The sequence below is a fragment of the Panthera pardus genome, unplaced genomic scaffold (assembly GCF_024362965.1).
Source record: "Panthera pardus isolate Hobbes unplaced genomic scaffold, ASM2436296v1 HiC_scaffold_10, whole genome shotgun sequence".
Classification (NCBI taxonomy): Eukaryota; Metazoa; Chordata; class Mammalia; order Carnivora; family Felidae; genus Panthera; species Panthera pardus.
In genome coordinates this window covers 36,286,016-36,299,088 of record NW_026526655.1, presented here as the reverse complement: position 1 = coordinate 36,299,088, position 13,073 = coordinate 36,286,016, and the positions used below count along the sequence as shown (strand labels likewise).

The 13,073-nt window shown below is 38.1% G+C and overlaps 1 protein-coding gene across 3 annotated transcripts in view; it reads right to left on the bottom strand.

Moving 5' to 3' along the window:
* The window catches only part of SATB2 (SATB homeobox 2), a 194,063-nt gene that overhangs the window by 43,872 nt on the left and 137,118 nt on the right, over window positions 1–13,073 (bottom strand). For all 3 annotated transcript variants that reach the window (XM_053906566.1, XM_053906560.1, XM_019428367.2), the window contains one exon: window positions 9,967–10,122. In XM_053906566.1, coding sequence (XP_053762541.1) covers window positions 9,967–10,122 — 156 coding nt within the window. The remainder of the gene's footprint in view (window positions 1–9,966; window positions 10,123–13,073) is intronic.

Genomic DNA, 13,073 nt, shown 5'->3' with positions numbered 1-13,073 from the left:
CTCTCTCTCTGACCCTCCCCCATTCATGCTCTGTCTCTCTCTGTCTCAAAAATAAATAAACGTTAAAAAAAAATTTTTTTAATAAATAAATGTTAAAAAATTAGAAAAAGAAAAAAAAAGAATTGTCCACTTCTTGATGGGGGCGGAGGGAAAAAGTTGGTTTCTGGCTCATTTTAGCATTTTCAGAGCAGTGTGATCCTTACACAAAAAAGACACTTTATAAATGCTTATTAGATGTACTGAAATTAGCTGAGTGCATAGAAATTAGCCTACTGGCATGTTTTACAGCCTCAAATTCAAAGAGGTATCGTTGAAGAGGGGCACTATTTCTCTGAAGTTACCCTGTCAATGTTCTGAAGATTGTTCTCCCATCTCTAATGCATGAATACAATAAAAATGGGATGATCCAATTTACATTATATATTAATGTGTTATATATAATATATAAATGCAAATAATGACAGGTCTCTCAGAATATTAATTCAGTTTGTAATCTTATACTGAGCACCCATCTACTATGTGCCATACAATGTGCTGGTATGTTACATACATCATTTGTCTTGATTACTTTTATTAAAAAGGTGAATTGAGATCACCAGCAAGGAAGTGAGTATTTGGACTATGAAGCTCAGGAAAAATATCATCATAGAGAATATGACATGAAAGGTGGATCTTGAAAGATAAAGATGGATTTCACTAGGTGGGGAGAGGAATTAATCAGAAGAGATAACATTACCAGCAAATGCATGGATTTAGAAAATTATCACACCCCAGGAATCAGAAGCAACTTTGCAGTCTAGAAACAGAGGTGGGGTCAGATTATAAAGAATAACATGCAAAGAAATTTCATCTTAATCGTATGGGCCATGGGAGCTATAGAAAGCTTCTAAATGATATGACAAATAATTAATCTTTCTTTCTTTTTTCTTTAAAGTTTATTTATTTTCAGAGAGAGAGAGAGTGCGTGTGAGTGGGAAAGGGACAGAGAGAGACATAGGGAGAGAAAGAGAATCCCAAGCAGGCTCCACACTATCAGGGCAGAGCCCTCCACGGGACTCAAACCCACAAACCCTGAGATCATGACCTGAGCTGAAACCAAGGGTCAGACTCTCAAACAACTGAGCCATCCAGGTGCCCCTTTTCTTTCCCTTCCTTCCTCCCTCATTCATGTCTAACAAGAAGTCCTTAGAGAAAAAACTATGATAAATAAAGTCAACATCACTTATCCTAGCCTAGATATTTTTTTTTCCCTGACAGTAAAATCAGGACTCACAATGACCTGGTAATGGTAAAGTACATAATTCATATGTTTCACCCAATAGGAGTTTTCATTCTCACACAAAAAATGACATATATCATAAATACTACACTATATCAATAATTCTAAAAAATCTGTTCTCATTATTCTAACCATTTTCCTTTCTCTCCGTGCGTGTTCTTATTGTTGTTATTCACATGAGAATTTTTTTACATCTTTCTTGGATTAAAAAACGAACCAGGAAGGGCAGTGTCTATTTTACTTATAGAACATTTTAAAGTTTTAAAATTTTCAGGTAGACAGCAACAGAGTGACATTCTGCAAACTGCATACCAAAGGCTGAGAATGTCCAAATAACCAGGGAGGTCTTTCCCAAAACAATAATATGACCAGTGTTTGAGTGTGGACCCCAGTAGATATGGGTTTGAATCCCATAAGCTCCAAACCTTCCCTTGAAGTGATGGGGGAGGGGAAACAAAAGGGAAGAGCAGTGTTTCTGTCCGTGGTACTGAAATGTCACTGTGTACTGAGTGATTTTCCTACCCCAGGACACTGGTAATGACTCCAACTTCTCCCAGGCCCCATGTTTTTTCCTTTAAAAAGTCTAAGTTTTAAAAAGTTTAAGTGTTGATGACAACTTTCCTAGTTTTTAAAATATTTAAGAATAAATACAAACCAGCATTTGCTTAGCAACAAACACAAGTTTACAGCCTAGTCTGATCTACAAAGAGAGAAAGTGAGTGAGTAAGTAAGTAAGTAAGGTTGTATTTGCCTTGAAGACAGGGCCTTGTCACAGTCATTCTGTTGTAATGTGCCCTAGGGGCCTAACACAGAGCTGATAAGTGAATTCAGCCTAGAAATAGTAAGAACCCCCCCACTGCCACCACACCCCCCCTTTGCCCCTCTAGGAACTCCAATGAATGAATAAGTCAGCAAATGAACAGTTCTTTAGGAGAATGACTCAAAGCTTCTTGCACAGAAATGTAAAAGGCCATTTACTCACCCACATCCTCAATACAGAAAATGTCAGCATATGTAACCAAAAGGAAATGTTTTCTGAGTGTCTCAAAAGAAAATTCATATTATTAACCACAGACAGTCGCTTTCTAAATGGAAGCACATAAAGTCCCCAAACAAACTTTTGTAACTGTGAAAGGATTTCTCTTCAGCTGGTTGAGACTCTTCTGAAGTGTGAAATGAGCCAGATAATATTCAGCTCTTGTTTCTTAGTCACCAAATTCTCTTTTCATGAATCCAATAAGTGTCTATTAAAATAAATAAACCCCCTAATGATTCAAGATAACCTAATCAAGAAAACTGAAATGGATAAAAGGCTAACTGCAAGGGAGACTTGTCAAGGGCTTCAGTGACTCCCTGACGGGGAGGTCATCTAAACCCGAGAAAGGTTTGTGCTTAGCATTTGGTTACAGTTCAAGGTTAATTATTTTATACCTTGAATGTGGTAAGTAAAAATGATCTGCTTCTTTTTGTATTTTTCAAAATTGTACACTAAGTTCTAAACTATTTTCATGGGGACCAATTTTCAGCTGTCTCTGGGCATGTCTCTCACATTTCTATGGATGTGTTTGTAAAGATTGAATCTGTAATTGAGAGTAATGAAAATTTTATTTCAAAACAACTCCTTAACTTCTGTTACAGAGGACTCAAGACAAAGGGGGATTTCATAAAATCTCCCTCCTTGCCAAAGATGCATGGGAGAAACAAAGCTATATAATAATGTGGAGACATGGTATGATTTTATATAAATATGTACACACATACATACATGCCTACATGACAATATGCACCTGAAAAAGCCATCCATATCTGTCAAAAAGATGAATGAATCTGGAATTTTCTACTTCTCCACTTAAATACCAGAAAGGTATTAATAGCAAAATGTTCTAGGCTAAAACATCAAGCAGAAAAGAACCAAAATATTTCAAGTCCCTGACTTCAGGTCCAAATTCCACATACCTGTGACATAATACTATATATTTTGCAAACAGCCTCAAAAATTTGTAAGTGCAGGGGCGGGTGGAGGAGGGGAACCCAGACACAGAGGAAACTGGGAATAAGAATTTTTTTTTTTTTTTTTTTTGAAAGATCAGAGCTGGGGCCAGAGTGAGGCAAGCAAACAACTAATGCACAAAATTTAAGGAGTGCGGCTCTGAAAGTGTGTGCCTCCTTCACATTAATACCTAGGACCCAGCTTGCTTCACCCTGGTCTTGGCCCTGTGAAAGGAAGATGATTACACAGTTTCTACAGCAAAGTGGTAGGGGCTCTTCATAGGCACAAACATTCTCCAGCTATAAGAACCCTGATTTAACTCAATGTGCTCTTTGTAAGAGGGCTGGAAGAGTTTGGAGAAGTAGTTTTAATAGGTCAACCTGATTTGCTTCACAAGTAAGTTTACAAAGGTGCCATGCCATGAACTGGAAAAATAATGTAACTCAAGGATTTCTGCAGTAGATAAAGATGTGCTTAAAACTTGTACAAAAACTTGAGCCATGGGTAAAGGTATCTGACTTTTAAAAACTGCCTATGAACTCTGTGATTAATCTTCATTGATATCTAAATAAAGGCTTCCTTAAAAGCTACTTTTAGAGCATGAAACATTAACATAATTAATTGTGGGTTGGTAAAAAGAACCCCATACTATAAGATTGGTACAAAAACTGAGACCTTGAGGGAATTTCTGCTGATAATCTCAACAGAATGTAATCTTTTGAGATTATGCTGAAAAAAAAAAAGGCAGAGAATGAAGGGCTCAATTTGACGCTTAAACATCATTGTGTTGACTGCCTGCTTTAATCTGGCATTTGAGAATGTTGAGAAATCTAATTTCTTCACTACTTGGCATAGTAACTTTTTTCAAATGGTAATTGTAGTGTAAATACATTAATTTTTTTCTATTTGAATTTGGTGGATACGCCTGAAATTGTAGTAAGTGACAATTGACAAAAGTAGAAAGTTCTCCTTGATAGGCTGTCGATATGACTGCATTACTGAGAAAGCAGCCTGGCAGGAAGGGGCGGCTACTGAGGATGGCTACATGCCACGTTTTAGCCTGCCTTACATGCTAAATAGGAGATAGCAAAATCATTAAGAGTGAGACTGAGACCACCCACTCACATGGCTACCACTTCCTGTCACTTTTTATGCCAGAGAGATGGCGCAGCCAAACATGTACTCCTGATAGCCTGAGATATCCCAGCTCCAGTAAAGCCATTCCCATAAAGGGAATGTAGTAAGTTAAGATAAATGTCAAACATCTTTTTGAGCAAAGTGGCAAAACCTTGATCTCTGTGTGATATTTCTGAAAGGCTAAGAAACTAATGATGAGATAAAAGGTAGTATTTTATACTTTGTAAATTTACTCTCCTACATGAAAAGCTGGGCTTAAAAAAAAAATTATAGTTTTAACTTGTCTTACAATTACGTGTTGTACAGCATGATCTCAATTAGGATATAACATGCATGTGCACATCCACACACACACTACACATTAGAAAGAAAGACTCTAAAATGTTAATAGTGGGGTGCCTGGGTGGCTGTCACTTAAACATCTGACTCTTGGTTTTGGCTCAGATCATGATCTCACAGTTCATAAGTTTGAGTCCTGCATCGGGCTCTGTGCTGACAGTATGGAGCCTGCTTGGGATTCTCTCTCCCTCTCTCTCTGCTCCTCCCCTGCTTGCGCTCTCTCTCAAAAAATAAATTTTAAAAAAATTACGATGTTAACAGTAACTACCCCTGCACTGTAGAATTACAGGTGATTCATGTTTTTACCTTCATACTTTTCTTCATTTTCTAAATTTTTAAAAATAAGAATGCTATTACTTAAGCAATCATAAAATAGAAGTTTTTGCTTAAAAAAAAAGAACTATGTACAACTAAATTGTGCCTGGGCATTTTTAAGAGACACAAAAGCAAAGGTTAATGTGATAGCCCATGACTAAACGAAGAAAACATCTTAGTACATATACTGAATGTGATGTTTTTCTTTATGTAGAGTTGTCTATCTTTCCTTTGCTTTTGCTTTATTTTAAAAGGATCTGTCGTAAAGAGCTGCATATTTTAATCATTCAGAGTGTTAAGCAAATTAGACCATGTATAAGGGGAGATTTTATGATAGGAAAGAAAGTTCATAAAATCTGAGTTTGTAATCTACATCTAAAGCTAAGTAGCCTTCTACTCAGGAATACAATTTATTAAGTCAGTAGGAACATGGAATATAATTTTGTTGGATAGAAACATAAGTAGTAAGGAAGGAATAAAGGTCAGTACACAAAATCTACTTAATCCTAATGTACATAAAGCGTAGAACATACTGAAACCCAATCACCATGGAGCACACAGCTTCTATGCGGAACAGGATTTCAGAATTGTGTACTGGAGGCCAGAAACTCATCTTCCCCAGCTATAGTAAGATCATGATTATGGCTTCCTCTCTGACTTCTCCATGCAGTAAGAATAAGGACTTTCCTATCCCTGATCCTAGTGTTAGCTTCTGTGGCTTGTGGGAGTGGAGAAGTGTGTGTGGCAGGGAGGGGAACTCCAGGGTCTTTTAACTCTTGGTGGAGATGAGGACATCCTATGTCATCTCACCAGACAGCCCCGTGGGTCCCTGTTTGTTCCCAGATGACTCTCTTTCTGTTACCCCAGCAGCCTCTGGGGTTGGCCCTTCCATTGCCACCATCTGAGATTTCACAACCAGGTTATCTATCTCTCCTTTTTGCAGTGCCTCAGCAGCTCTCTACTTTCCTAATATAGAAAGCAAGCCCTCACCACCACCAAAAAAAGGGAAGGAAACCCAGTGCCTTGTTAAAGGTTTTGTTCATTTGTTGTCTTTTATATTTTTAAATGGGGACATGGGAGAAGAGAAATTAAAATAAGCCCCTTCCCATCTTTCTACCTACTCCATTCTTACCCAAACATAGTAGGAAAAGGCAGTCACGTACATAGAGTTGGGTCTCTGGGTATACAAATAATAAAGAAAGACTCACTCTCTTTGCCAAAAAACACCAACTTTAGATCATCCTCAGCATTCAATGAGCTGAACTACTGTAGACTATAAAAAGGAAAAGAGGTCAGTATATGAGAGAAACAGTGAATTCATTCCTGGGGAAAGGAACAGTTGACGTCAAGGGAAAGAAATGTGGCTGAAGATGCTGTCACAGAGCACATGGTCAGCCCTGGAGGACTGTAGTGGGCTACTGTGCTTCATCTCTCTGGACTCCCACTTCCCAGATCATGTGTGATAGGTGCAGTTGGGGACAAAGGGAGAAAGCAATCCCACGGAGTGTAAGAGGAAAAAGGAGAGTACAAGAAGCAATGGAAGAACAAGGAATCCTGTGGCCACTCAAATTGCACACCGGGGCATTCATTCCCTGGTGGCTCTTTGTATGTAAGGGTCATACTGAGGTGACACAGAAAATGTTCTGTATGATTTTAAATGATGGTTCCTACTGAGGACCCCTCCTACTAAGGACTCATAATTCACAGAGAACTTCAATCACTGACCAATAATAAAGACCATCAACAATCTGAATATTCTGAAGAAAGAAAAAAAACAAAAGGATAACCCTCAGGATTCTCTCTCTCACACACACACTGATCCTAAATTGAAAATGAGGTGAAATAAACATATACATAACCATACCTTTCCCCCTGATTTTTTTCTTCTGCTTTTCCTTCTTTGACTCCTCTCCAATGAAGAGGAAAACAAGGTCAGATAGGAGACACTCAATGGAATTCGATGATAGACTGGTCATGCATGACAAAGGAGCTAGAGCTGAACTGGAGAAAGAGGCCTACAAATGCATCCTGACGTACCACACAAACACACTTCCAGTAATATATTTTTGCCAACAGGACCATAGACAAACTGTACGAGGTAGTCACCCTTTCAACTCCTTTTCTGAACCCCTCTTCCCATTGTGTCCCTAAACACTTACAGCCCTCAAGGACCACCCTAATCTCTCCAAAATTCTCCTTTCTTTGTCCCACTTCTCATTCAAAGTTTGCCTAACACAAAGCTTTAGGTATTATTCTTAATAGCTGATGACAGCAATTCAGAATAGAGAGTGGATGAGGTTTAATGGAGGGTTCACTTCTACTTTAAAAGAAATTTAAAATGGAAGGGAAGGGGTTGCTCTGCATATTTGAACTGAGCCTTCACAAGGTTCCAATCTGACTCCGGTTCATAAGAGTTCCTAATTAAAGGTCTTCTAATTTTATCTCCAAGACAATAGAGAGCCCTTGTTATTTTTCTGCTGCTTTAGTCACTCCAAGAACTTCTGATCCCTCCAAAGAAACATGGAGGGAAGAAAGGGAATGCAGAAGAGGAAATGAAAATCTCTGTATTCTCAATCTTCACAATCCAATAAAGAGGGCGTGGCCACTTCCCACTGCAGCTTGGAGTGGTTAAGTATTTTGGCCACACACACACACACACACACACACACCCCTTATGGATGACATGCCAAATATATATATATATACAAGGTACCAAATACTGCAATTAGTTTCACTAAATATGCTCTTTACGAAGTGAATGATGGTACTTACAAAAGGGAGTGAGTATCTTATATCTTATGTTAAATTGCCTTAGAAACTATCAGGTAAGTTCACTTTGTTTGGGGGTACTGTTTTTATAAAATCTTAGAACCTGATTTGCCAGTCTAGTCAGCTATCTACAATAAGGTTCTCCATTCATAATTGACAATGAGGTCACTGTCCCAACGAAAACCAGAAAATCCTCAAAGCAACTTATCCCCACTGAGGCTCAATCCTTAATCTTACCCTTTAGCATATTAATTCCCAGAAGTACATTTTCCTCCAGATTCTACAAAATCAGGGCTACTGAGTTCTTCAGGAGGCATCAAAAATTTGGAGAGCCAAGCCGTGCCAACTGGCAAATACAGCTTCCAATCAGCCACCTGAATTATTTTGGGAGGCTGGAGGCATCACCATTTCCAAGAGCCATTGGTGCCAAGTGAGCAGAAAGGTTACAGGCAGTTTGAATCAAGCTCTTAGACTATGGGTTTCAGTTTTTCTTCAAAGCTGCTTATGAAAGAAGGACTGAGTGAAACGTTGATATTTACGTCAAGTCACAACTAAGGGGAAGGTTTGCAAAATCAATTGTGCAGCTTTTATACTCACTGCACACTTACCACATATGTCCTTTATTACACAGTGGAAAACCATTAAATGCACAGTAGTTTTGCCAAGTGGCATTATGCATTTAACAGCTTTATTCGTTTAACAGCCCCAACTCTCATTATATTTTGCCATGTGGTACATGGGATTTTATGCATTTAACAGTTTAAGAAGGCTCTATGGTGTTTTCCTTTCATGTATTTCATACTATGGTGGACATCGTATCTTAGCAAACTGTATTTCAATGATTTCATTGGTGAGCGAAGAGAAAGAATAATCAGCAAAAATGACTATCCTTAAAATAAACAGGGAAATGAATATTTCAATCCTCTTCTAAATTCCTTGATATTCTACTCCGTTCCCTTTATCAAAATCTGAAAAATAAGTAAGGTTACTGCGAAACTACAGAAAAAAAAAACAACTATACAGTATTTAACTATCATTTTAAAAATGGTAACTGAATTTTCATTGAAAATCTTCCTGCTTAATAGAAATACAATATTCAGTAACTCCTTTTCTTTACAGCACACAACAGAAGATCTGTTAAGGAGATGCTGGACCATTATACCATTTACATATGTGGGATGAAAACATTTGTCATGCGAGGCCACAGAGGAAATCAAGCTCAGAATCAAAGGATCCTCAAAATTATGCTTCAGCTAACTTTTGTTTCCTCCACCCTGCACTGGATAATTATTCATCCTAGGGATAAATAAGTAACCACCTCAACCTAACCCATTCGAGGATAGGGTGGTAGTTGTCCCTTTAAACGAATTGAGACAGATAGTGAGTCCCATCAACTGTTGCTGCTTACAGAAATAAAAAACCTAAGCATCTGTCTCCCCTTCTCCCTGGAGTATTCCATTCCCCACAATCCCGACACTGAGAAACTGTACTGGATAAGCTTCTATGTTTTTCTGTTATGAATTTTAGCACTCATTCTGGACTCCCCCACCACCCCACACATGTGTTTTTTCCTGGAAAAACAACTGTATTCTACACATAAAAGAAACACCTGACATGGCAAGGTGTCTCTGGGGCTGGAGAAAAGAGGTTATTATAACAAAGTCAGCAGTTCCCCTGGTGGGAATAAGAGAAGGGATGAGACAAGATTCCAACTAACTGAGTCTCAGGAAGATGCTATTTTGTACATGCTAAGTTTTGCTCAACATAGAAAGAAAGAAAGAAAGAAAGAAAGAAAGAAAGAAAGAAAGAAAGAAAGAAAGAAAAGAAAGAAAGAAAAGAAAGAAAAAAGAAAGGAAAGTGGATACACAGCAGTGCTTAGAATTATGAGAGAAATCATTCAAGGTTGATTCTATTTGAAAAAAAAAATCTTTAAAAGAAAAAAATCTGGATTTTAACTTAGTCTCTATTTTAAACTCCAGTGGGAATAAAAGCAAACCATAGAGCAAAAGGCAGAACATGACAGGTTCCCTTGGGATTATTATTGTTATTATTATTATAGGAACAGATGTATTTTTATTGGTGGGAGGAGAATGGTCTAATTCCAGCCCTCGCTTTTGCTCTTTTAAAAACCACTCACCTGACTTTTATTTGCAGCCACTTTGGCAAACAGGGCTTGAGACACCTTGGCCCTTTTCATCTCCTGTTGGATCTCGTCATAAATGGCAGCTGTGATGTTGACGTTGGCGCCGTCCACCTTAATGGGGAGGTCTGTTGTCGGTGTCGAGGTTTTGGCCTACCAAGAGACCATGAAAATAATAATTTAAAAAGTGCTGCATTCAGCCCAGCCATCTGTGCAGAAATTATCAAAGGATTTCAGTCAGCTGATGCCAAACTGCATTAGCTACAAAGGGACACTTCCTGTCCATTATTCTAATCAGGTTAATTGTGATTGGAAATAATTGCAGTGCATTCCTATAGGACATGCAGAGTCCTGTCAACCCTGTTCTTTTCCTCACGGTATCCTAGACGGTTCACAGGTACGATGGCTACCCCAGGTACCAAACTATAAGAGATCACCTAACTGGAAAACAAGCATGCAGAACACACACAGAGTTACCTCTTTCTTTCTAAAAATGGCACACCTAGGAGGAAGAGTCAATTCTTCCAGAAAAAAAAAAAAAAATGAATAAATGGGTAGAGGTCTCTAAATAATAAATTATTACTCAATTTAATGCACTCCCCCGAGTCTCGCTCATTCTTTATTAAAGCTTTACATATGTCATTTGAGTATGTATGGTTTCCCATCACTATCATCATTATGCTACCCAGACAGTCACCTAATTTCACCTAGGAAATCAGTGGAAATGAAACAAAATTTCATTTCATAAAACTAGGCTTCAGAATGCCTTTGATGTGCCGTTTTCATTTTCTTAAACTCATATTGTGGTTTTATGTATTCTGCCGTGTTCGTTTTAATTGAATGATTTCCCATCAGCTTCAGAGACAAATGAAGGACAATATAGAAGGTGTTTGTACTTCTTGGGGTTGAGATAACCCTAAAACATTTGCATCTCCATGATCCAAAAGACTGCCAGAGCATTTCCTCTGGTGTGTAATGAGGGGTGGGGAGGGGGCAGGGGGCTGGGAAGCCTTCTCAGAACCCCAGGGAGCAGGACTGTGGGCAGAGTGGGCACCAATTTTTGGCACCTGAGCACAGCTGGCTGATTTGAACTAAACTGAAATTTTTCTGTCTGCACTCACCCTAGAATCCCCAACCAAGGCAGTTGTCACCAGATCATTACTTTCCTTCTATGGAGGCCCTGAGCTACTCCCCCACTGATTTAAGCAGCACGCAGATTTGGAGAGGGACACAGCATGCAGTCTGGATACTGTGGGATCATTCTCCGTAGCATCTTGAAGCCCGAGTTAATGTCCTAAGTTTCTATGAAGGCTTTAATTCATAAGATTGCTCACTGATTTTTGCATTCTCCTCTCTCCCTGTCTCCCTAAAACTCTAGTTACTGCAAGGTAATAATAACTGTAAGGTATGTGATACTTTTTATTTGCCAGGCACTCCAGAAAGTGTTTTTGCTTTTGTTATTTCATTTAATTATTTGAAGAACCCAGTACATCAGACTTTATTATGTTCATTTGACTAAGGAAGACAAGTGAAAATAAAAGAAGACACTTAACTTCCTGGAAAGACAGCAGCAATTGAAGGAACCATGATCGGAACTCAGGAGTTTCCAGCTCCAAAGCATTGGCTGGGGACCACTGTGCTATCCCACCTCCAAAATCTCCAGTGTAGACTGGATGCTGTTTTTACAAGCATCTTCTTGCTTTCTAGTTTGGGGTCTTCCCACAATAATCCAATTTTCTGTCATTTTTTTTTTCAAGAAACTCCTTTTTCTTCTCAAAATTTCTAGTTTAACTTGCAGTGCTTTTCCTGCTAAGTGCATATTTTAGCATATCATTTCTGCCTTTCCCAACTGAAATTTCTTCATTAGCCTCACTGACTATCTCATCTTATTAGACTGGTCAAATCTCCTCTAGAACCCTAGAGGCTAAAGAAAAACCTCTCAGGGCACTATAATATATGGTTAGGAGCCCAGGCCTTGGAATCAAAATAATCAGTGATCAAATCCTAGCTCTACCACTCAATCATGTGACCTTGCACAAATTACTTAACCCATTAAAACCTTAGTTTCCTCATCTGTAAAATGGGAATAACAACACAAAATGGTGAGGATTGAATTCATGCAAAATGCTCACAATACCTGACACACAGTTAGTGCTCAGTGTGATCGTTTTTATCCTTATGCTGTTGTTTTGTCGTCATTAAGTACATCAAGAAATACTGGCCAACTGAAAGATTATGAGATGGGGCTCTGAAGATTTGATTTTACATTTTAAATTTCCTCCATTTGTTTTAAACTGGTAATAAAATGTTGATGGGGTCTAGGAAATATTCTCCATCAACCTACATGGGGCTGCCTGGGTATTTTAGATTGCTGGCTCCAACTAAAAGCTTAACCAGTGGGTATTCCTATAATATTTGTTCTCACAAATGAAAGCTTTACTAAGGATCTTTACTATTGAGATATGTATGTAAAGAAGTTTAAGTAAGTAATCATGAAATGTTTTAAAAGACTTTAATAACTTCCCTTTCTCAATGTTTAACAGAAAAAGAAAGTTCCAGAGAATGTACAAATGCCAGTGGCATGACTATATTCTCAAAACTATTTTGAGAAGAAGATTTTATATTTATATTCAGAAATCTCAAAACTGTGAAATTAAATGATCAATTTCCCTGTTATTCTTGTCCCCAAAGGGCACTTCTACCTGGGAATTTTCTAGATGAGATTTTTCTGCTGTTCAATACAGCAAAATACTGACCCTGGTTGTTTTGCCTGATAAATTGGTCTGGCTCTGAAAGCTTTCAGGTCTTTGAAAAGGTGCCTAAGATATAATTGCATTAGAAAAATATTACAAGGAAATGGAAAAACAACCTGGACTTGACTTATTTTCTAACAAGTAGAAATGACTTTTTGAGAAGAGCTGGTTAAATGGCCATGAAGCATGGCTGGACTCTCTATAATGATTTAATGGGCTTCAAAAGTGGCAACAATATTGGTGAATTTAATAGAAGTAAATATTAGTGCAAATTAACAACTCGTCCAACTCCATAGCTCAATATATATGCCTCAAGATTTTAAAAAAATAAATAAAAAGAAAAATGCTTCA